The sequence below is a fragment of the Lithobates pipiens genome, unplaced genomic scaffold (assembly GCF_037356315.1).
Source record: "Lithobates pipiens isolate NorthernLeopardFrog02 unplaced genomic scaffold, aLitPip1_a1.2 Scaffold_8, whole genome shotgun sequence".
NCBI classification, from domain to species: Eukaryota; Metazoa; Chordata; class Amphibia; order Anura; family Ranidae; genus Lithobates; species Lithobates pipiens.
Genome location: NW_027507903.1, coordinates 650,432,057 through 650,457,790, shown reverse-complemented (window position 1 = coordinate 650,457,790; position 25,734 = coordinate 650,432,057). Strand labels below are relative to the sequence as shown.

Genomic DNA, 25,734 nt, shown 5'->3' with positions numbered 1-25,734 from the left:
GGGTCTGGGTGTCGTTGGAAGCGGGACAGGGTCTTCGTCAGGCAGTGGTGGCAAACCCAGACTGCGTATGAAAGCTTCACTTTCCTGAAGATCCCTCATGGAGTATTGAATCCCATCTTTAGTAGCCGAAAGACGAAAGGGGAAACCCCAGCGATACGGAAACTGGTGATTCTGCAGATGGGCAGTTACAGGGCGGAAGCTGCGACGTTTAGCCAAGGTAATGGGGGATAGGTCACTGAAAATTTGTATCTTGGCCCCTTTAAATTCCAGACGAGACTTGTTACGGGTGGCCACAGTCAGAGCTTCTTTGCTGTCGTAGTAGTGGAAGCGTACAATGATGTCTCTAGGGTTGGCCCCGGCTGGGGGCTTTGGGGCTAAAGACCTGTGGGCCCTATCCAATCTCCAATCAATGTCCGGGATTTTAGGAGCGACAACATTGAAGAGGCTGAGAAGGTAAGGTTTAATCTCCCCCTCACTAACGGTCTCGGGGACTCCTCTGATGCGTAGGTTTTGGCGGCGTTGCCTGTTCTCCAAGTCCTCCTGTTGGGACTGGAGCTGTGAGACAGACTGCTTCAAACCGGCATTATCCTCCTCCAAGACGTGTACATATTGCAATAAATCGTCAAATTTGGTTTCCAGGACGTCAGTTCGTTCCCCAATCTGGGCCAGCTCCCCCCGCAGTTCATGGGCGAGTTTGCCCATTTCCTTCGAAACATTACTGGTAAAGTCTTGCAGGAGAACTCGCAGTTTATCATCGAGTACTTCAACTGTAACAGGGGCGGACATCGTGTCAAAGTGGCCCTTTGACAAAGGGTTCGGATTATCTTGTACGGACAGTTGGGAAGCCACTTGTGCGTATGTGGAAGAACCCGGAGTTGGAACAGGGGAGGCCGGCCTGCTTAGGAAGCGATCTAAAGTCTGTGAGGGCCGCAGTTCAGGAGACAGAGATTGAGGGAGGTGTTTTGGACCGTATTTCACCATGAGGCGTTGGGACTAGGCATACATTCAGTTACACGTGGAGCTCCCCATGTAAAGGTAGCGACTGTGAGCTGTAGGGGAACATTGAAAGGCGGCTAGGGCTCGTAGAGAGTGATCACATGTCTGTCAAGTAAAGGGACCCGGGGTGTGACCCCAGAATAGGACGTTGCAGATTAGGGGGTAGTGGGGGGGTTGGAGCCCAGGTAACACTATATCACTGGAGTATGAGGAGAGTCTAGGCATAAACCAGGATGCGGCTGAAAGAGATGTAGGCCTCAGGAGGGTGGGTGGAGGGACTGGGTGCACCAAGATCGCCGCTGGTGGGGCCTAGGGCGTGTGTGCAGGACTCAGAGAGGCACCAGAACCAAGTGGGCAGCGATCCAGTGGGGGACAGGCTGAACTGAGAGTGGGGGCAATGTTCTCCCTGCAGGAATTTGTGGAGCAGCTGCCAAAAGGGGTTTGCAGGAGGACTGCTTTAGGCCTCGGGTGTACCAAGATGGCCGCCGGGTCTCACCTCTCAGGGCGCAGCTCTGGATCCTCTCCGGGCCTCCGGCGGGCGCTCATCCGGCTCCTGTCTCAGGCGAGGGGGTCCGGTGGGTCCAGTAGGGAGATGCGCCGTGGGATCCGTCTCTGGATACGCCTCGAGAGCCGCCGTCCGGAGGTCTCGAGGCACGGAGTAGGCCGCAAGATGGCGGCGGAGACCGGCCTGTCTCGCCGCTCGCAGCCCCGGGGTCCGTTTCGGCGATGGATCGGCCAAAAATAGCAGCTCCGTCCGGAGCTCGGATGGTCCCTAGGATGGATGGATAGCCTGGAAGGGCGAAAAAACGCCCGGCGGGCACGGATGGCTATAGATGCTGAGAGGTCTCTGCGGAGCTCAGCCAAGGCACATCCGTCCGTCTCCACTTCCCAATAATGGTTTTAACATCCTGATTGCCCCTAGTTAACCCTTTCACCCCCTGTTGCCAGTGTCACTAAGCGATCATTTTTCTGATCGCTGCATCAGTGTCGCTACTGTCGCTAGGTAGCTAGTTATTTTTTTAGGTTCACCGCCAGGTTTTTATAGCACTAGGTACCCCGATATACTACCCAATAATGGTTTTAACATCCTGATTGCCCCTAGTTAACCCTTTCACCCCCTTTTGCCAGTGTCACTAAACGATCATTTTTCTGATCGCTGCATCAGTGTCGCTACTGTCGCTAGGTAGCTAGTTATTTTTTTAGGTTCACCGCCAGGTTTTTATAGCACTAGGTACCCCGATATACTACCCAATAATGGTTTTAACATCCTGATTGCCCCTAGTTAACCCTTTCACCCCCTGTTGCCAGTGTCACTAAGCGATCATTTTTCTGATCGCTGCATCAGTGTCGCTACTGTCGCTAGGTAGCTAGTTATTTTTTTAGGTTCACCGCCAGGTTTTTATAGCACTAGGTACCCCGATATACTACCCAATAATGGTTTTAACATCCTGATTGCCCCTAGTTAACCCTTTCACCCCCTTTTGCCAGTGTCACTAAACGATCATTTTTCTGATCGCTGCATCAGTGTCGCTACTGTCGCTAGGTAGCTAGTTATTTTTTTAGGTTCACTGCCAGGTTTTTATAGCGCTAGGTACCCCGATATACTATCCAATAATGGTTTTAACCCCCTGATTGCCCCTAGTTAACCCTTTCACCAGCGATCACAGTATAAGTGTCACTGGTGACGCTGGTTAGCCAGTAAGTTATTTAGGTTCCCCGTCAGGTTTTTATATAGCGCCAGGGACCCCCATATACTACCTAATAAAAATTTGAACCCCCTGATTGCCCCTAGTTAACCCTTTCACCACTGATCACCGTATAAGTGTTACGGGTGACTCTGGTTAGTTTGCTTTTTAAAGCATCAGGGCACCCACCATTTATTACCCAATAAAGGTTTAACCCCCTGATCACCCGGCGGGTGATATCAATTAGGTTTTAGGGTCAGGGTCTGCGTCGCCCCAGGCAGCGCTAGGTTAGTGCCAGTACTGCTAACACCCACGCGCAAAGCATACACCTCCCGTAGTGGTATAGAATCTGAACAGATCAATATCTCATCTGATCAGATCTATACTAGCGTCCCCAGCAGTTCAGGGTTCCAACAAAAAACGCATTGTTAGCGGGATCAGCCCAGATACCTGCTAGCACCTGCGTTTTGCCCCTCTGCCCAGCCCACCCAAGTGCAGTATTGATCGATCACTGTCACTTACAAAACACTAAACACATAACTGCAGCGATCGCAGAGTCAGGCCTGATCCCTGCGATCGCTAACAGTTTTTTTGGTAGCATTTTATATTTAAATCCGGAAGGCAGTGCTTGGTTTTCGGGGTCCCGTACGTGGCTAGGCTCCCAAAAAGTCCCACACATGTGGTATCCCCGTACTCAGGAGAAGCAGCAGAATTTATTTTGGGGTGTAATTTGACTTCTGCCCATAGCATGTGTGAGCAATATATCATTTAGTGACAACTTTGTGCAAAAAAAAAAAAATGTTTGTAATATTCCTGCAACTTTTGGCAAAATATAAAATATTCCATGGACTCAACATGCCTCTCAGTAAATAGCTTGGGGTGTCTACTTTCCAAAATGGGGTCATTTTGGGGGGTTTTGTTCTATTTTGGCATTTTATGGCCTTCGAAACTGTGATAGGTAGTGAGGAGTTAAATCAAAAATTTGCACCCTTAGAAATCCTGAAGGTGGTGATTGGTTTTCGGGGTGCCGTGCGCGACTAGACTCCCAAAAAGTCCCACACATGTGGTATCCCCATACTCGGGAGAAGTAGCGGAATATATTTTGGGGTGCAATTCCACATATAACCATGGCATGTGTGAGCAATATATCATTTAGTGACAACTTTTTGTAAAAAATTTTTTTTTTTTTGTCATTATTCAATCCCTTAGGACAAAAAAAATAAATATTCAATGGGCTCAACATACCCATCAGCAATTTCCTTGGGGTGTCTACTTTCCAAAATGGGGTCATTTGGGGGGGGGGGGGGGGTTGTACTGCACTGCCATTTTAGCACCTCAAGAAATGAGATAGGCAGTCATAAATTAAAAGCTGTGTAAATTCCAGAAAATGTACTCTAGTTTGTAGACGCTATAACTTTTGCGCAAACCAAAAAATATATAAGCTTATTGACATTTTTTTTACTAAAGACATGTGGCTGAATAAATTTTGCCCTTAATGTATGACTAAAATTTAGTTTATTCGATTTTTCTTATAACAAAAAGAAGGTTGATACCCAGCTGCGGGGTGGCCTGTCTCCCCTACAAAAGTGTCTCCTCCTGGAATGCACTGGATATCCACCAAGCAGCCTAACGTATTTTGGCTGGGGTGGGGGGTGGGTGGGTTAGTTGATGGCGGCCTTTCCTGTCCGGTCTCCTGCAGGCTACCTGCCTCGGGTGGGGCCGCATGTCCAGGTTGCCTATATCAGTTCTTTTTTCTTTTTTTGTTTTCCACCACTTGGATGAACTAGCTAGTGGGAGACGAGGTGAGGCACGGGTTATCCGGATTTCCACACCGAAGGATGGACGAGTTGCGAGTGGAGTGGGAGCTCCAGGCACGTGAACACTATGTCCATGTAACTTTTGACTTCTGGTTTACACTTGAACCTCTTTTTGTGGTTCTAGGGCTTATACTTTTTGTCTAATGGTCCTTTTTTGACCCATCAAGGCTATGTCTTCCGGGACTATTTTTGGACACAGTTTGGGGATAAGCTGCGTGTACGTGTTTTTTTTCTGTTGTTGCACAGCAGCAGGGTGTTTTTGGGTTCTACAGGGTAATGGGTGGGATAGGTGCAGCCCTCCAGGGTAAATTGTTTATCTATATGCTTAATGTTGTATCTGCTCTCAGTCTACAATTGTATGTATCACTGATGTCGTTAGTACGTTACTATCAGTTTAATGAGTCATGTGGGGAATGATGGCGGGATCGGGATTTAATGTAGTTTCATGGAATGTTAGAGGTCTTAATGATAAATTCCGTAGAGCTTTAATGTTTCAATATTTAAAAACGTTCAATCCTGCTGTGGTGTTTTTGCAAGAGACGCATCTGGATGGGAGCAGGTGGTGGTTGTGGCAGATATTGGTGCGTGTAAAATGGTTTTGGTGAATGTTTATATCCCACCCCCCATTCCAGATTCAGATTCTGTATGACCTTTTGGGTAAATTGGCGCCCTACACGCATCTCCCTCTCCTTATAGCCAGGGACTTTAATGCTATGCTTTCTACTGCATTGGACTCGTCTAATGCATCTAGAGTAGCGTCGGCCGACCTCTCTGCCTGGGCGGCGGCTGCTTCCCTGACAGAGGTTTGGCGTTGGAAAAACCCTGTCACCAGAGGTTACTCGCACGAAAAGGCCTAATTAATAAAGCTTTACCGTTATACAAAGCCACTTATCTCAGCAGAGGGTGTCCTAACAAATTTGAGAGGGTGTGGAGGTGTTGGCTTGATGCCGCAGACACTGAATTGATCGCTTGGCTGGTGGTGTACTCTTTGTATGTCGGGAGGGGGGCGGGGTGGGAAGGTGCTACCTCTTGGATTGGATAACATCCCCATCTCGGGTAGTTGAATACTCAGTAACGGTACAAATAATGTGTTTCTTATCTGTGTGATACTGTCGATGATCACAGACTGAGCTCCAGAAGGAGAATGGAGGGCTGCACGGGTGGGAGTTTTGTCGGGCGGGGGGAGGGTGTGGTTGGGATGGGCGGGGGGGGGGGAGGTTATGTTTGTATGTTATTACTGTGTTGAAAAACTTTCAATAAAAAATAAATTTATAAAAAAACAAAAAGAAGAAAATATCTTTTTTTTTCAACATTTTCGCTCTTTTTCCATTTATATCGCAAAAAAAAAAAATCGCAGAGGCAATCAAATACCATCAAAAGAAAGCTCTATTTGTGGGAAGAAAAGGACGCAAATTTCGTTTGGGTGCAATATTGCATGACCGCGCAATTACCAGTTAAAGCAGCGCAGTGCGAAATTGGAAAAAGACCTCTGGTCCTTAAGGTGTTTATTGGCCTGGGGCTGAAGTGGTTAATCATTACCAATGGTAATGATTAAGCACAAGATGTATGTGTGAAACGTGTCTACGTGACCAAAGTTTGGTGTCTTTGGTGTTATCTTTGCGAAACAAAATAAAAGGCAATGGGAAGTTCTGGATGTGCCGCCATTTCTTTCTCCTCATGTGAATGAGTATGGGGTACATAGTAAAAGAGTGTAAAAAGTAAATAAAAACAGTTTTTGACAAGTCCATTATTAACGAGGAAGTAAAAAAATTATTCAGAGATATTCAGAGCGCATGCAGCCGTCGATGATGTCATCGGCACATGCGCTCTGAATGTCCGGCTTACCGCACCAGACCTTCAGAGCCCGGCTTCCCGGCCCGTTCCTTAAAAAAACAGCTATTCTTCACACAGAATTCGAGTTGGTCGATCATTTTAAGGCCGATTCAAATTTGAATAGTTCTGAAAATTTGGAATTTGTTAGAAACCGATTACAGTGGAACCTTAGTTAATGAGTAACGCGGTTAAAGAGCGTTTTGAAAGATGAGGAACTTTTTTTTTATTCTGACTTGCAAAACAAGCAGAATTCAAGCTACTGAGGTGTGCAGTACCGCATTTGGCCAGAGGTGCGGGGGGGGGGGGGTGCCGGTGACACTCAGAATGGTTCAGAGTCTCTCGGAAATACTTGGAATCACTCGGAAATACTTAGAAACACTCGGAAATACTCAGAATCACTCGGAAATACTCCATTCCCGAGTGTTTCTGAGCTTTTCTGAGTTCAGCCGAGCTGTCCCCGAGTATTTCTGAGTCTCTCCGGCACCCCCCCCCCCCCCACATCTGGCCACATGTGGTATTGCATGCATTAGAAGTCAATGTGGAACGAATTATGTTCATTTCCATTGACTTCTATGGGGAAATTCGCTTTGATATGCAAATGCTTTGGATTACAAGGATTCTCCTGGAACGGATAATGCTCGTAATCTGAGGTTCCACTGTATTTTTTAAAAATGAAATGAAATTAAAGAAATTTCATCGGAAGTTTCTTATTATTTTATTTGGAGATGCATCCGAATAACCAAAAATTCATCTGAATTTATATTCGGACCGAAACAAATTGCACGTATCTATATCACTTCCTATTATATCATGTAATTATCTTCTGCTATAACTCTATATATCTACAGCATACATCCCATCCCATTATATCATACTGTATATATTGTTTTTAGAGGTGAAATTTATAGTGAGACATGACAACCAATGAGATTCAGGCTTTTATTTCCTCTATACAGACATAGTAAGAGGTGATATACGATTGGTCAGTCTGTGTTATAGATCCATTATAGCAGTATTAGTAGACATGTCTATAATGAATGAAGAGGACACCCCTCATTATAATAACTTACCTTTGGCTTTTGCTTTCGTCATCCTCTGTACATCGAGATCACACGTGTTGGCATATATATTGTCCTCACAAAGAAGATCTATAGAGGAACAGAGACCTTCATATGAAGACTTACAGGTTCTGGAGAGGATATTCAGAGAATGCAATTCCATTCCTCCCAACTGTCCCGGATTTTGAGGGACTGTCCCTGATTGAGAACAATGTGCCACCGTCCCTCTTTCCCCCTCATTTGTCCCTCATTTTGGTCTGATCCATATAGTTGTATATAAAATGCACTTTTTAACTTTCAAAAAGTGTTTCCTGGCGCTAAACCTTTCACCTAAATTGCTGCATTTGTAAATTTAAGCCAATAGAAAAAGGAATAGTAGTGGTAAAAAAAAAAGCCCTTGTGGATTTAATTAACCTTTTTTTGGAGGGATTAATTCTCCTTTAAGAGGGTGTGGCAGGGGGCGTGTCCTATGCCTACATACGTTTGGTAGTAGGTGTCCCTCGTTCCCATCTCAAAATGTTGGGAGGTGTGTACAAGTCAGATATAATGGAGCTCTGTGCATGTAATGCCCTCAGATGTCAGCTCTGCTCTCACTCAGCACTGACCATGTGTAATCCTTAGTAAATAGAAAGAAATTATTACTATTACTACTATTATTACTACTTATATTTACTTGTTTTAACTTTTTTATATAACAATTTCTTCAGTTCCTTCCTGGTTTCTGGCTTAGAAAGTGTTTTTTAACCACTTTACTTTCTAGAAAATGTTTTATTTTATACGCATGTGCTGCAAAATTAATAAAATCCTGCAAACAATAAGGGGGGATATGATCTCCATGTATAAAAAGATAAGGGGGGATATGATCTCCATGTATAAATACATAAGGGGGATATGATCACCATGTATAAATACATAAGGGGGATATTATCTCCATGTATAAATACATAAGGGGGATATGATCACCATGTATAAATACCTAAGGGGGACATGATCTCCATGTATAAATACATAAGGGGGGATATGATCTCCATGTATAAATACATAAGGGGGGATATGATCTCCATGTATAAACACATAAGGGGGGGTATGATCTCCATGTATAAATACATAAGGGGGGATATGATCCCCATATATAAATATATAAGGGGGGATATGATCTCCATGTATAAATACATAAGGGGGAATATGATCTCCATGTATAAATACATAAGGGGGAATATGATCTCCATGTATAAATACATAAGGGAGATATGATCTCCATGTATAAATACCTAAGGGGGACATGATCTCCATGTATAAATACATAAGGGGGGATATGATCTCCATGTATAAATACATAAGGGGGGATATGATCTCCATGTATAAACACATAAGGGGGGGTATGATCTCCATGTATAAATACATAAGGGGGGATATGATCCCCATATATAAATATATAAGGGGGGATATGATCTCCATGTATAAATACATAAGGGGGAATATGATCTCCATGTATAAATACATAAGGGGGGATATGATCTCCATGTATAAATACATAAGGGGGATATGATCACCATGTATAAATACATAAGGGGGATATTATCTCCATGTATAAATACATAAGGGGGATATGATCACCATGTATAAATACCTAAGGGGGACATGATCTCCATGTATAAATACATAAGGGGGAATATGATCTCCATGTATAAATACATAAGGGAGATATGATCTCCATGTATAAATACCTAAGGGGGACATGATCTCCATGTATAAATACATAAGGGGGGATATGATCTCCATGTATAAATACATAAGGGGGGATATGATCTCCATGTATAAACACATAAGGGGGGATATGATCTCCATGTATAAATACATAAGGGGGGATATGATCCCCATATATAAATATATAACGGGGGATATGATCTCCATGTATAAATACATAAGGGGGGATATGATCCCCATATATAAATATATAATGGGGGATATGATCTCCATATATAAATACATAAGGGGGATATGATCTGTATGTATAAATACATAAGGGGGATATGATCTGTATGTATAAATACATAAGGGGGTATGATCTCCATGTATAAATACATAAGGGGGGATATGATCTCCATGTATAAATACATAAGGGGGGATATGATCTCCATGTATAAATAGATAAGGGGGGTATGATCTCCATGTATAAATACAAAAGGGGGGATATGATCTCCATGTATAAATACATAAGGGGGGATATGATCTCCATGTATAAATACATAAGGGGGGATATGATCTCCATGTATAAATACATAAGGGGGGATATGATCTCCATGTATAAATACATAAGGGGGATATGATCACCATTTATAAATACATAAGGGGGATATGATCACCATGTATAAATACATAAGGGGGGTATGATCTCCATGTATAAATACATAAGGGGGATATGATCACCATGTATAAATACATACGGGGGGTATGACCACCATGTATAAATACATAAGGGGGACATGATCTCCATGTATAAATATATAAGGGGGGATATGATCTCCATGTATGAATATATAATGGGGGATATGATCACCATATATAAATACATAAGGGGGGATATGATCACCATGTATAAATACATAAGGGGGGTATGATCTCCATGTATAAATTCATAAGGGGGGGATATGAACTCCATGTATAAATACATAAGGGCGGATATGATCTCCATGTATAAATACATAAGGGGGATATGATCTCCATGTATAAATACATAAGGGGGATATGATCTCCATGTATAAATACATAAGGGGGATATGATCTCCATGTATAAATATATAAGAGGGGATATGATCTCCATGTATAAATACATAAGAGGCATATGATCTCCATGTATAAATACATAAGGGGGGGATATGATCTCCATGTATAAATACATAAGGGGGATATGATCTCCATGTATAAATACAAAAGGGGGATATGATCTCCATGTATAAATACATAAGGGGGGTTATGATCTCCATGTATAAATACATAAGGGGGGATATGATCTCCATGTATAAATACATAAGGGGGATATGATCTCCATGTATAAATACATAAGGGGGGAAATGATCTCCATGTAAAAATATATAAGGGGGGATATGATCTCCATTAGTGATGGACGAACTTCCGACGGGACGTTTCGCGAACGCGAAACGCGAACGGACACAAACGTTCGCGAAAACGACCGTTCGCCGCGGGCTCCATTGACTTCAATGGGAGGCGAATTTCGCAAACCTTTAGGTCGAATTTGCGGCCACGGGGTAATTATTAGGGGGTAGCACGTAGTCCCACCACCTGGACAATAGCATAATACATGTATGAGGTGAATTTGGGATCGATAACTACAAGCATTTTTTTTTTATTTGGGAAATTGTTCTGACAATTCAGGACTATGGAGCTAATGAAGGCAATGGAGGAGAGGGAAGGTCAGGGACCAGGGTAGGCAAACAAGAGGGTGCAGGAGATACAGAGCACTGACAGCAGCACCGTAATACAGAGCACTGACATCAGCACCGTGACATACAGCGCTGACAGCAGCTCCGTGACATACAGCGCTGACAGCAGCTCCGTGACATACAGCGCTGACAGCAGCTCCGTGACATACAGCGCTGACAGCAGCTCCGTGACATACAGCGCTGACAGCAGCTCCGTGACATACAGCGCTGACAGCAGCACCGTGACATACAGCGCTGACAGCAGCTCCGTGACATACAGCGCTGACAGCAGCTCCGTGACATACAGCGCTGACAGCAGCTCCGTGACATACAGCACTGACAGCAGCTCCGTGACATACAGCGCTGACAGCAGCTCCGTGACATACAGCGCTGACAGCAGCACCGTGACATACAGCGCTGACAGCAGCTCCGTGACATACAGCGCTGACAGCAGCTCCGTGACATACAGCGCTGACAGCAGCTCCGTGACATACAGCGCTGACAGCAGCTCCGTGACATACAGCGCTGACAGCAGCTCCGTGACATACAGCGCTGACAGCAGCTCCGTGACATACAGCGCTGACAGCAGCTCCGTGACATACAGCGCTGACAGCAGCTCCGTGACATACAGCGCTGACAGCAGCTCCGTGACATACAGCGCTGACAGCAGCTCCGTGACATACAGCGCTGACAGCAGCTCCGTGACATACAGCGCTGACAGCAGCTCCGTGACATACAGCGCTGACAGCAGCTCCGTGACATACAGCGCTGACAGCAGCTCCGTGACATACAGCGCTGACAGCAGCTCCGTGACATACAGCGCTGACAGCAGCACCGTAAGCAGCCCCAGGAGGAAGTCAGCACAGCACAGGGATGGTGTGATCCCCTCATAATAAGAACCCCCAGGAGGAAGTCAGCACAGCACAGGGATGGTGGGAGCCCCTCATAATAAGAACACCCAGGAGGAAGTCAGCACAGCACAGGGATGGTGGGAACCCCTCATAATAAGCAGCCCCAGTAGAAATATGACACCGCTCAACCTCTTCAAAGAGGAGGGTAGGGGCATATAGTACGGTGTGCTTTTTTGGGTCAGGGAAGTGAGCCAAATGAATTAAGAAGGTCTGTGTGCTTGATTCCAAAAATTGTTTATAGACATATACATGGTCTACTGATCACATGTGTTGAATTCCTCCGAGATCCATGCCTCATTCATTTTTAGAAATGTGAGGTAGTTAACACTGTGGTGAGCTAGGCGAGTACGCTTATCGGTCACAATCCCCCCTGCTGCGCTGAACGTCCTTTCGGACAGGACACTGGATGAGGGGCAAGCCAACAGTTCGATTGCAAATTGGGCAAGCTCTGGCCAGAGGTCAAGCCTGCCCACCCAGTAGTCTAGGGGTTCATCACTCCTCAGAGCGTCCACATCGGCCGTTAACCCAATGTAGTCGGACACCTGACGGTCTAGGCGTTCCCTGATGCTGGATCCGGATGACACCTGTCGATGGGTCGGCTGAAAGAATGACCTCATATCCGAAGTCACCAACACATCTTCAAACCGGCCTCTTCTTGCAGGCGCTGTTGGATTGGTACCCGCAAATCCTTCTCTGGGAGTGGGAATTGCTCCTCTGCCAGCGCACGCAAAAGCAGAATGCAGCATTTCTCGAAGCAAGGCCTGGAAGTGCTGCATTCTGACAGCCCTCTGCGACGGCGGTAACATTTCCGCCATTTTGTGTTTGTACCGGGGGTCTAAGTACGTTGCCACCCAGTACTGGTCCTTGACCCTCATGCTTTTTATACGGGGGTCCCTATTAAAACACTGGAGCATGAAGGCCCCCATTTGCACTAAAGTGGAAGCGGTGTGGTGGCCTGGCTCCTGCTCATCATCCAGGATAATGTCGTCCTCTTCATTCTCCTCTCCCCATCCTCGCACAACAGGGATCCCAGAAAGGTTTAAAGCATGCTCTTCTTGCTCCTCCTCATCCCCCCCGGCACCATCCTCCTCTGACTCCTCATCAGACTCCTGTTGTTGACTTGTCTCAGATAGAGTAGCCCCCCCTGGGAATTCATCCAGCATTGCGACTTCCTCATCTTCCCGCTCCTGCTCCTCCACAGCCTGATCAATGACACGACGCAATGCACGCTCCAGAAAGAAGGCATAAGGTACCATGTCACTGATGGCGCCATGGCTGCGACTGACCAGTTTGGTGATCTCCTCAAATGGCCGCAGAAGTCTGCATGTGTCGCGCATGAGCAGCCACTGGCGCGGTGAAAAAAAACCCAGCTCCCCAGAACCGTTTCTTTCGCAGAGTTCATACAGGTAGACGTTAACTGCACGTTTCTGCTGGAGCAGCCTATCAAGCATATAGAAGGTTGAGTTCCATCGCGTCGGGCAATCGCAAATAAGACGTCTGACCGGCAGATGGTGTCGCCGCTGAATGTCAGCAAGGCGAGCCATGGCCGTGTAAGATCTTCTGAAATGGGCCGAGATTTTCCTTGCCTGCCGCAAGATGTCCTGGACCCCAGGGTATTTGACAAGGAATCGCTGCACGACCAAGTTTAAGACGTGTGCCATGCACGGCACGTGCGTGATTTTGCCCTGTTTCAATGCGCTAAGCAGATTGGCACCGTTGTCACACACCACTTTACCAACTGTCAAATTGAGCGGTGTTAGCCACTCATCTGCCTGTGAACGCAAAGCTGAAAGGAGTGCCGGGCCAGTGTGGCTCTTTGCTTCCAGGCACAACAGACGCAGCACGGCATGGCAACGTCTCACCTGGCATGTGGAATAGGTTCTGGGGAGCTTGGGCGGTGCAGTGGAAGAGACGCTAGCAGCGGAAAAGGAGGAGGCAGCTGAGGAGGAGAGGGAGGAGGATGGAGTAGGAGGAGGAGAAGAAGAGTCAGGCCTGCATGCAATCCGTGGCGGTAAAACCAAATCTACACGGGTGCCACGGGTTACATGCTTGACGGCCGTCAGAAGGTTCACCCAGTGGGCAGTAAAACTGATATACCTTCCCTGCCCGTGTTTGCTAGACCACGTGTCTGTGGTCAGATGTATCTTGGCACCGACACTGTGTGCCAGAGATACATTCACTTGCCGCTGAACATGGCCATATAGCTCTGGGATGCCCTTCTCTGAGAAATACTTCCTTCCTGGGACCTTCCATTGTGGTGTTCCAATGGCCACAAATTTGCGAAAGGCCTCCGAGTCCACCAGTTTATATGGCAGTAGTTGGCGGGCTATGAGTTCTGACAAGCCAGCCGCCAACCGTTGGGCAAGAGGGTTATCCGGCGTCATCATTTTTTTACGCTCAAACATTAGGCCCACGGAAGCCTGCCTTTTTGCAGAAAAATGTGAGCTTGGCGTGATGGAAGGTGGAGTGGAGGACAATTGTGAGGAGAGAGGAGAAGGAGAAGTAGAAGACGAGGCTGGACGGTGAGAGCCTGCAGTGTGGCTTTGTGTGTTCCGTTGCTCCCACTGGGCTCGGTGATGGCTGCTCATGTGCCTTCTTAAGGCGGTCGTCCCTAGGTGAGTATTGGGCTTACCGCGACTAACGCGTTGACTGCAAAGATTGCAGATGGCAACGCTATTGTCAGCAGCGGACACGTTAAAAAAAGCCCACACTGCGGAGCCATGTGCCGGTGTCCTGGGAGCGCCAGATGTGACCGTACATGGTCGATGACTCGCTCCTGATACATTTGCAGTCTGCTTTGTCCCTGCTGTGCAATGTAAGTCATTGCTGCTTCTCCTCCCTATCTGCTGGTCCATATCTCCCTCTGAACTCCCCTCCTCTTCCTCTCTTGTGGGCACCCACGTGACATCACTAGACACGTCATCATCAACGTCACCTTCCCCACCGCTATAAGTAGAGTAGGCAGCAACACCGGGGACCAACCTCCTCCTTGGGCTGATCTGGGTACTGGCGTCAGACTGCTGAGTAGCGCTTGTTGCTACCTCCTCTTCCTGATCCAATACCAAGAGTGGCTGCGCATCAGAAATGTCCTCTTGATATGGATCGGAAAATAATTCCAGTGACTCAAGCGGAAGGTATGTGGTGGTGGTGGTGGTGGTCGTGTTGTTGGTGGTAGTGTCTTTGGGGGTGCACATAGCAGAGAGTGAAGAAGAGGGTGCAGATCGAGAGGATGAGGAGGGTGCAGAAGAGTAAGGCTGAGCGAGCCACTCAACCAAGTCTGGTGCATCCTTTAAAGTAATTGAACGCACCTTCTGCAACTTCCCACTTTGGCTCAAGCCTGTTGCTCCTGCCCTACCCCTACCACCCCTGCGGAAGGGCCTGCCTCTTCCTCTGCATGTCATTTTTTAAATGACCCTGTGACAAAACTCTTAGTCCCTATACCGCTGAAGGACTGCTGCAGTATAGGTGAGCGGTCAGCAGTGGTGCACGTCAACCCTATCTATTGTGGACCTATAGCGGTCCTTACAGAACAGCAGACTGTACCGCACTCAAGCCTATGTACCGTAGCACCCTATACCAAGTTACCAGTCCTTATAAGAACTTTTGTGGACCAAGCAGGTTGTGTATTAGTGTTTAGCAGACTGTACGTCAGTCCCTATACCGCTGAAGGACTGCTGCAGTATAGGGCAGCGGTCAGCAGTGGTGCACGTCAACCCTATCTATTGTGGACCGATAGCGGTCCTTACAGAACAGCAGACTGTACCGCACTCAAGCCTATGTACCGTAGCACCCTATACCAAGTTACCAGTCCTTATAAGAACTTTTGTGGACCAAGCAGGTTGTGTATTAGTGTTTAGCAGACTGTACGTCAGTCCCTATACCGCTGAAGGACTGCTGCAGTATAGGGCAGCGGTCAGCAGTGGTGCACGTCAACCCTATCTATTGTGGACCGATAGCGGTCCTTACAGAACAGCAGACTGTACCGCACTCAAGCCTATGTACCGTAGCACCCTATACCAAGTTACCAGTCCTTATAAGAACTTTTGTGGACCAAGCAGGTTGTGTATTAGTGTTTAGCAGACTGTACGTCAGTCCCTATACCGCTGAAGGACTGCTGCAGTATAGGGCAGCGGTCAGCAGTGGTGCACGTCAACCCTATCTATTGTGGACCGATAGCGGTCCTTACAGAACAGCAGACTGTACCGCACTCAAGCCTATGTACCGTAGCACCCTATACCAAGTTACCAGTCCTTATAAGAACTTTTGTGGAACAAGCAGGTTGTGTGTTAGTGATTAGCAGACTGTACGTCAGTCCCTATACCGCTGAAGGACTGCTGCAGTATAGGGCAGCGGTCAGCAGTAGTGCACGTCAACCCTATGTATTGTGGACCGATAGCGGTCCTTACAGAACAGCAGACTGTAACGCACTCAGGCCTATGTACCGTAGCACCCTATACCAAGTTACCAGTCCTTATAAGAACTTTTGTGGACCAAGCAGGTTGTGTATTAGTGTTTAGCAGACTGTGCGTCAGTCCCTATACCGCTGAAGGACTGCTGCAGTATAGGGCAGCGGTCAGCAGTAGTGCACGTCAACCCTATGTATTGTGGACCGATAGCGGTCCTTACAGAACAGCAGACTGTAACGCACTCAGGCCTATGTACCGTAGCACCCTATACCAAGTTACCAGTCCTTATAAAAACTTTTGTGGACCAAGCAGGTTGTGTGTTAGTGTTTAGCAGACTGTGCGTCAGTCCCTATACCGCTGAAGGACTGCTGCAGTATAGGGCAGCGGTCAGCAGTAGTGCACGTCAACCCTATGTATTGTGGACCGATAGCGGTCCTTACAGAACAGCAGACTGTAACGCACTCAGGCCTATGTACCGTAGCACCCTATACCAAGTTACCAGTCCTTATAAGAACTTTTGTGGACCAAGCAGGTTGTGTATTAGTGTTTAGCAGACTGTGCGTCAGTCCCTATACCGCTGAAGGACTGCTGCAGTATAGGGCAGCGGTCAGCAGTAGTGCACGTCAACCCTATGTATTGTGGACCGATAGCGGTCCTTACAGAACAGCAGACTGTAACGCACTCAGGCCTATGTACCGTAGCACCCTATACCAAGTTACCAGTCCTTATAAGAACTTTTGTGGACCAAGCAGGTTGTGTATTAGTGTTTAGCAGACTGTGCGTCAGTCCCTATACCGCTGAAGGACTGCTGCAGTATAGGGCAGCGGTCAGCAGTAGTGCACGTCAACCCTATGTATTGTGGACCGATAGCGGTCCTTACAGAACAGCAGACTGTAACGCACTCAGGCCTATGTACCGTAGCACCCTATACCAAGTTACCAGTCCTTATAAAAACTTTTGTGGACCAAGCAGGTTGTGTGTTAGTGTTTAGCAGACTGTGCGTCAGTCCCTATACCGCTGAAGGACTGCTGCAGTATAGGGCAGCGGTCAGCAGTAGTGCACGTCAACCCTATGTATTGTGGACCGATAGCGGTCCTTACAGAACAGCAGACTGTAACGCACTCAGGCCTATGTACCGTAGCACCCTATACCAAGTTACCAGTCCTTATAAGAACTTTTGTGGACCAAGCAGGTTGTGTATTAGTGTTTAGCAGACTGTGCGTCAGTCCCTATACCGCTGAAGGACTGCTGCAGTATAGGGCAGCGGTCAGCAGTAGTGCACGTCAACCCTATGTATTGTGGACCGATAGCGGTCCTTACAGAACAGCAGACTGTAACGCACTCAGGCCTATGTACCGTAGCACCCTATACCAAGTTACCAGTCCTTATAAGAACTTTTGTGGACCAAGCAGGTTGTGTGTTAGTGTTTAGCAGACTGTACGTCAGTCCCTATACCAATGAAGGACTGCTGCAGTATAGGGCAGCGGTCAGCAGTAGTGCACGGCAACCCTATGTATTGTGGACCGATAGCGGTCCTTACAGAACAGCAGACTGTAACGCACTCAGGCCTATGTACCGTAGCACCCTATACCAAGTTACCAGTCCTTATAAGAACTTTTGTGGACCAAGCAGGTTGTGTGTTAGTGTTTAGCAGACTGTACGTCAGTCCCTATACCAATGAAGGACTGCTGCAGTATAGGGCAGCGGTCAGCAGTAGTGCACGGCAACCCTATGTATTGTGGACCGATAGCGGTCCTTACAGAACAGCAGACTGTAACGCACTCAGGCCTATGTACCGTAGCACCCTATACCAAGTTACCAGTCCTTATAAAAACTTTTGTGGACCAAGCAGGTTGTGTGTTAGTGTTTAGCAGACTGTGCGTCAGTCCCTATACCGCTGAAGGACTGCTGCAGTATAGGGCAGCGGTCAGCAGTAGTGCACGGCAACCCTATGTATTGTGGACCGATAGCGGTCCTTACAGAACAGCAGACTGTAACGCACTCAGGCCTATGTACCGTAGCACCCTATACCAAGTTACCAGTCCTTATAAGAACTTTTGTGGACCAAGCAGGTTGTGTGTTAGTGATTAGCAGACTGTACGTCAGTCCCTATACCAATGAAGGACTGCTGCAGTATAGGGCAGCGGTCAGCAGTAGTGCACGGCAACCCTATGTATTGTGGACCGATAGCGGTCCTTACAGAACAGCAGACTGTAACGCACTCAGGCCTATGTACCGTAGCACCCTATACCAAGTTACCAGTCCTTATAAGAACTTTTGTGGACCAAGCAGGTTGTGTGTTAGTGTTTAGCAGACTGTACGTCAGTCCCTATACCAATGAAGGACTGCTGCAGTATAGGGCAGCGGTCAGCAGTAGTGCACGGCAACCCTATGTATTGTGGACCGATAGCGGTCCTTACAGAACAGCAGACTGTAACGCACTCAGGCCTATGTACCGTAGCACCCTATACCAAGTTACCAGTCCTTATAAGAACTTTTGTGGACCAAGCAGGTTGTGTATTAGTGTTTAGCAGACTGTGCGTCAGTCCCTATACCGCTGAAGGACTGCTGCAGTATAGGGCAGCGGTCAGCAGTAGTGCACGGCAACCCTATGTATTGTGGACCGATAGCGGTCCTTACAGAACAGCAGACTGTACCGCACCCAAGCCTATGTACCGTAGCACCCTAGACAGACCAAGTTACCAGTCCTGATAAAGAGCTTTGTGGAACAAGTGAGTTGTGAATGATTAGCAGACTGCAGCAGAAGGGCAGCAGTCAAGTATAATATTCTTTCTATATTTGGAAGAAAGAATATTATACGTGTACAAGCCTATTACCGTACCACTGATACCAGTCCTGAAAAGAACCTTTGTGGAACTAATAGTAACAGCAAGTCTTTAAAATTATCCTCACTGCCTGACACACTGCTTCCTGCCTGTCCCTATACAAATTGGCAAAAAAGAGTAGGCTGGAACGATTAGCTGGAACAGCTCTTTTGTGGACCTGATAGTAACAGCTAATGATGATGATGATGATGATGATGAAGAAAGACTAATCTGGCTGAGCTGTCCCTAAAATAGCAGCATACAGCGCTCTGTCCCTTTATCTAAACTGACAAAAGAAACTCAGGCTGCTGACCTAACACCTATACCAGTCCTGAAAAGAACTTTTGTGTACCAAATAGCTAGCGTTTTCTCTGTCCCTACTCCACACAGGATCCTTTCCCTACAGTGACAGAAGAAAGAATGTAAAATGGCCACCGGATCGGGTGTATTTATAGGTTAGGGGGAATGTCCAAGTGTCCATGAGCTGTCATGTCTCAATTGGTTGTCCTGTAACACATGATAAACGTGTCACGAAAGGTTAAAGTTCTTGTATACATTAAACACGTAAGTCCGCCGGGGCGAACGACGGAAAAAGGCGTTCGAACCCGCGGACGGCGAAAGTCGGAAATTCGCCGCGAAACGACCGCCGGGCGAACCGTTCGGCCATCACTAATCTCCATGTATAAATACATAAGGGGGATATGATCTCCATGTATAAATACATAAGGGGGGAATATGATGTCCATGTATAAATACATAAGGGGGATATGATCTCCATGTATAAATACATACGGGGGGATATGATCTCCATGTATAAATACATAAGGGGGGATATGATCTCCATGTATAAATACATAAGGGGGGGGGATATGATCTCCATGTATAAATACATAAGGGGGATATGATCTCCATGTATAAATACATAAGGGGGATATGATCTCCATGTATAAATACATAAGGGGGGTTATGATCTCCATGTATAAATACATAAGGGGGATATGATCTCCATGTATAAATACATAAGATGGGATATGATCTCCATGTATAAATACATAAGGGGGGATATGATCTCCATGTAAAAATATATAAGGGGGGATATGATCTCCATGTATAAATACATAAGGGGGGAATATAATCTCCATGTATAAATACATAAGGGGGGATATGATCTCCATGTATAAATACATAAGGGGGGATATGATCTCCATGTATAAATATATAAGGGGGGGGGATATGATCTCCATGTATAAATACATAAGGGGGATATGATCTCCATGTATAAATAAATAAGGGGGATATGATCTCCATGTATACATAAATAAGGGGGATATGATCTCCATGTATAAATACATAAGGGGGATATGATCTCCATGTATAAATACATAAGGGGGATATGATCTCCATGTATAAATACATAAGGGGGGTTATGATCTCCATGTATAAATACATAAGGGGGATATGATCTCCATGTATAAATACATAAGATGGGATATGATCTCCATGTATAAATACATAAGGGGGGATATGATCTCCATGTAAAAATATATAAGGGGGGATATGATCTCCATGTATAAATACATAAGGGGGGAATATAATCTCCATGTATAAATACATAAGGGGGGATATGATCTCCATGTATAAATACATAAGGGGGGATATGATCTCCATGTATAAATATATAAGGGGGGGGGATATGATCTCCATGTATAAATACATAAGGGGGATATGATCTCCATGTATAAATAAATAAGGGGGATATGATCTCCATGTATACATAAATAAGGGGGATATGATCTCCATGTATAAATACATAAGGGGGATATGATCTCCATGTATAAATATATAAGGGGGGATATGATCAATAGGGATGTGCAAACAGTTCAGCCTGAGCATAAGTTCGGGCCAAACTTTGGTTATGCGGATGTTCTGCAAACAGCAAACATTATGATGTGTTCGGGGCAAATTCGAAAGCTGCTGGAACAGTCTATGGAATACTAACATGAATAATTAAAATTGCTAATTTTAAAGGCTAATATGCAAGTTATTGTCATAAAAAGTGTTTGGGAACCCGGGTCCTGCCCCAGGGGACATGTATCAATGCAAATTTTTTTTAAAAAAATTGTAGTTTTTTTCGGGAGAAGTGATTTTAATAATGCTTAAAGTGAAACAATAAAAGTGAATAAATTCCTTTATATTTCGTACCTGGGGGGTGTCTATAGTATGCCACTAAAGGGGCACATGTTTCCCGTGTTTAGAACAGTCCAAGAGCAAAATTACATTTCTAAAGGAAAAAATTGTCATTTAAAACTGACCGCAGCTGTAATGAATTGGCAGGTCTTGGCAATATAGATACATTAAAAAAAAGAGCATGGGTTCCCCCACAGTCCATTACTAGGCCCTTTGGGCCTGGTATGAATATTAAGGGGAACCCCAAACCAAAATGTAAAAAAAATTGCGTGGGGGTCCCCCTAAATTCCAGACCCTTATCCGAGCATGCAACCTGGCAGGCCGCAGGAAAAGAGGGGGGGAGGAGAGAGTGCCCCCCCAATGAACTGTACCAGGTCACATGCCCTCAACATGCGGAGGGTGCTTTGGAGTAGCCCCTCAAAGCACCTTGTCCCCATGTTGATGGGGATAAGAGCCTCATCCCCACAACCCTTGCCCGGTGATTGTGGGGTTATGCGGGCAGGGGGGCTTATCGGAATCTGGAAGCCCCCTTTAACAAGGGGACCCCCAGATCTCGGCCTCACCTCTATGTGAATTGGTAACGGGGTAGTGTCAAAATGGTAAAAAAAGACAAGAGACAGCTTGGGACAAGTCCTTTATTCACGCCGGCCAACAGACCAAAAAGAAAAAAAAAGCAGAAACCGTTCCGCCTCCATGGAAGGCTCCCGCCATCTTCAGCTTTTTCTGGGTGACAGCTCTTACATAGCTGAGGGCGGGGCCACCTGATGACTTATATTGGTGACCCCGTCCCCTTCTGATGCCACAGGGGATTCCCTGTAGATTCCCCTTGATAGTGATTTCCGGCGAGCCAGATGGTTCCTGGAGTCTCTATGATCGTTTGGAGGCCGAGCGCGATGTTATGACATCACGCCCGGTCTTTGCATTTGGAAAATTGCAGCCACTTCGGCTGAGAAGCCGGGATTTTTTTATTTTTTTTTATTTCAAGCTTCCCAGCCGGGTGGAGAGATGTGGGGTCTTATTGACCCCCAAATCTCACTGTAAAGAGGACCTGTCATGCCATATCCTATTACAAGGGATGTTTACATTCCTTGTAATAGGAATAAATTTGATTAAAAGAAAAATGTAAAAGGAAAGCATCAAACTAGAAAAATAAAAGTAAAATGAACCAAAAAAAAATGAAAGCGCCCCGTCCCTGCGTGCTTGCTCGCAGAAGCAAACACATATGTAAGTCACACCCACATATGTACGTTCAAACCACACATGTGAGATATCGCCACGAATGTTCGCGTGAGCGCAATAATTCTAGCACTAGATCTCCTCTGTAACTTAAAAAATGTAACCTTTAAAAGATTTTAAAGTGTTGCCTATGGGGATTTTTAAGTACCGCCAGCCAAGTAACATTGTTTATAAACATTGATCAGACAGGAGATAAAGAGATACAAAGTGATTAATGTTTATAAACAATGTTAAACGGGAGATAGAGAGGTATAAAGTAACATTGTTTAGACACAAAATAGAGAATTGTGAAGTTATATTTACTTATAAAAATACCCTGTTTCATCTATCTGCAGATGCTTTAAAACAATATAGCACATAAAAGTGTTTTCTTTAAAAAACAAAACAAAAAAACTTGTCTTGGTATTAACCCTTAGTTTGCCCTAATTGCCCATCATGCACCTACTTTCCCTTCTCCCTTCATCCTCTTATTTAACAATTCTGTTTTTTTTTTCTATTTTATAAATCTTTAGAATGTAAACGATATATATATATATATATATTTTTTTTTAAATACAACATGGGAAAAATAAAAACCCCTCTTTAAGCGTAAATTACTTTGCCATTCTCTGTACCAGAAACATAATTTCCTGTCATTTCACAAATTGTAAAAGAACGTTTTTAATTTTTATCCAAATACTTTTTTTTTTTTTTTAAATAGGAAACCCCCCCCCACGCCCTGGGCTAATGTAAAACAATAAAAAAATAATACACACTCCAACTAATGGGCAAATGCTGCCACCATACAACATAAAAAAAAAAAAAAAAAAAATGTAATTTATATATATTTTTTTAAACTAACACTGGTCAAAAAAGAAAAAGCGTTTGTATTGCTTTTTTTCATTTTGTTACTTTTGTTGCATAATATATAAATATATAAATAAATATAAATATAAATATATATATATATATATATATATATATATATATATATATATATATATATATATATATTTTTTTTTTTTTTTTTTTTTTTTAAATAAGATATCACACAAAGAAAGTAGTGTTTTCCCTTCAAAACAATATATATAATGACTTTATTATCTTAAGTAATGATACAGTTATTACTGAATAAACAGGTCTATAGCAGAAATGTAAATATCTCTCGGCTCCATAGGGCAGTTTTATGGGTGGGAGATGGTAAGTGATGAATAAATAATATTTGGTCAGGGTTCCTGTCTTCCTCAATACTCATAAATCATCATGTCCACCACCTACCTGGCTCCATCTCTAGATGTTCAGTTCCCCTCATTGCACGCTGTGAACAGCCTCAGTTCCGTGCGTTGTGCGATCTTGGTCTCCAACATCTGCTGTTGCTTCATTTATAGGGTTCCTATAGGAAGATGTTGCCTCATTCTCTATTCAGATTTTAGGAACTTACAAATGCCACAATGAAGGGGAAGTGTGTGGAGTTCTGTAGACTTCTGTCTATCATTACCACACAGAAATGTGTGCCCGCACATGAACAGGATATTTCATCTCAGCAAGTTCTGATTGGTTTCTAAAACATATAATATATGTATAATACATGGTGTGCATTACTTACCACCAAAAATAACAAGTGGGCAAGAATTGTTTGTTCGAGAGTGGACCATCACTTACACTGGTCTTCTTTGCGGGCTTCTCATGGTAAGTGACAGAGGAGACACCCCAATCATGGTAGATGAGGGAGTGGAGAGTGGAGATATCAGCCTAACTGGATAAGAAAGGGGTGGGGTGATGAATGTGAACTCCCTGTCACAATAGACCAAATACCCTCAACATGAGGAGGGTACCTTGCCAAGGAGGACCCATTGGCAAAACATCTTGCTGCTATGTTGATGAGGACAAGGGTCTCTTCACCATATCCCTGACTTAGTTCTTGACTCTGATTGGTTTATAATACATTGGTGTGCCTCAAAAATAACATTAGAAGTAGACATGAATTGTTTGTTCAACAGTGGACCATCACCTACACTAGTCTTCTTGGGGGGGCTTCTCAGGGTAAGTGACGGAGGAGACACCAGTCATGGTAGACAATGGAGTGGAGCAAGGTGATATCAGTCTGGCTGGATAAGAAGGATGGGGGTTCTCAGGGTAAGTGACAGAGGAGGCACCAATCATGGTAGATGAGGGAGTGGAGAGTGGAGGTATCAGCCTGACTGGATAAGAGGGGGGGGGGTTGAATGTGAACTCCTTGTCATAAGGGGGGGGGCATCTCAGGGTAAGTGCCAGAGGAGACACCAATCATGGTAGTTGAGGGAGTAGAGAATGGAGATATCAGCCTGATTGGATAAGAAGGGGGGGTGTGTTGAATATGAACTCCCTGTCACAACAAGCCAAAAGCCCTCAACCTACGTAGGGTACCTTTCCAGGGAGGAACCCCTGGGGAAGCATCTTGCTCCCATGTTGATGAGGACAAGGGTCTCTTCACCCCATCCCTGACTTAGTTCTGGACTCTGGTTGGTTTATAATACATTGGTGTGCCTCAAAAAGAGAGGAGATATCAGTCTGGCTGGATAAGAAGGGTGGGGGTTGAATGTGAACTCCTTGTCATAAGGGGGGGTGGGGCATCTCAGGGTAAGTGCCAGAGGAGACACCAATCATGGTAGATGAGGGAGTAGAGAGTGGAGATATCAGCCTGACTGGATAAGAAGGGGGGGGGGTGTTGAATATGAACTCCCTGTCACAACAAGCCAAAAGCCCTCAACCTACGTAGGGTACCTTTCCAGGGAGGAACCCCGGGGGAAGCACCTTGCTCCCATGTTGATGAGGACAAGGGTCTCTTCACCACATCCCTGACTTAGTTCTGGACCCTGATTGGTTTATAATACATTGGTGTGCTTTAAAAATAACATTAGACCTGGACATAAATTGTTCATTCAAGAGTGGATCATCACTTACACTGGTCTTTTTTTTTGGGGGGGGGGGGCTTCTCAGGTTAAGTGACAGAGGAGATACCCCAATAATGGTGGACAATGGAGTGGAGAGAGAAGATATTAGCCTGGCTAGATAAGAAAGGGGGTGTTGAATGTGAACTCCCTGTCATAACAGGCCAACATGGGGAGGGTACCTTGCTAGGGAGGACCCCCCGGCAAAACATCTTGCTCCCATGGGCTTCTCGAGGTAAGTGACAGAGGAGACACCAGTCATGGTAAACAATGGAGGGGAAAGAGGAGATATCAGCCTGGTTGGAGAAGAAGGGGTGGGGGAGGTGTTGAATGTGAACTCCCTGTCATAAAAGGCCAAAAGCCCTCAACATGGGTAGGGTACCTTGCCAGGTAGGAGAGCCTGGGGAAGCATCTTGCTCCCATGTCGA

General features: G+C 45.4%; 1 protein-coding gene across 4 annotated transcripts in view; it reads right to left on the bottom strand.

The window, feature by feature from the left end:
* Positions 1-23,827, bottom strand: part of LOC143961705 (uncharacterized) — a 222,122-nt gene extending 198,295 nt beyond the window's left edge. For 2 of the 4 annotated variants that reach the window (XM_077471024.1, XM_077471025.1), the window contains exons 1-2: positions 23,655-23,804; positions 7,402-7,479 (exon numbers count right to left, since the gene is read on the bottom strand). In XM_077471024.1, coding sequence (XP_077327150.1) covers positions 7,402-7,479; positions 23,655-23,688 — 112 coding nt within the window. In that variant the 5' untranslated portion in view covers positions 23,689-23,804. Of the gene's footprint in view, positions 1-7,401; positions 7,480-23,654 lie in introns of all 4 variants that reach the window. The other 2 variants (XM_077471027.1, XM_077471026.1) reach the window with 2 other exon arrangements.
* Between the last annotated feature and the right edge of the window lie 1,907 nt (positions 23,828-25,734).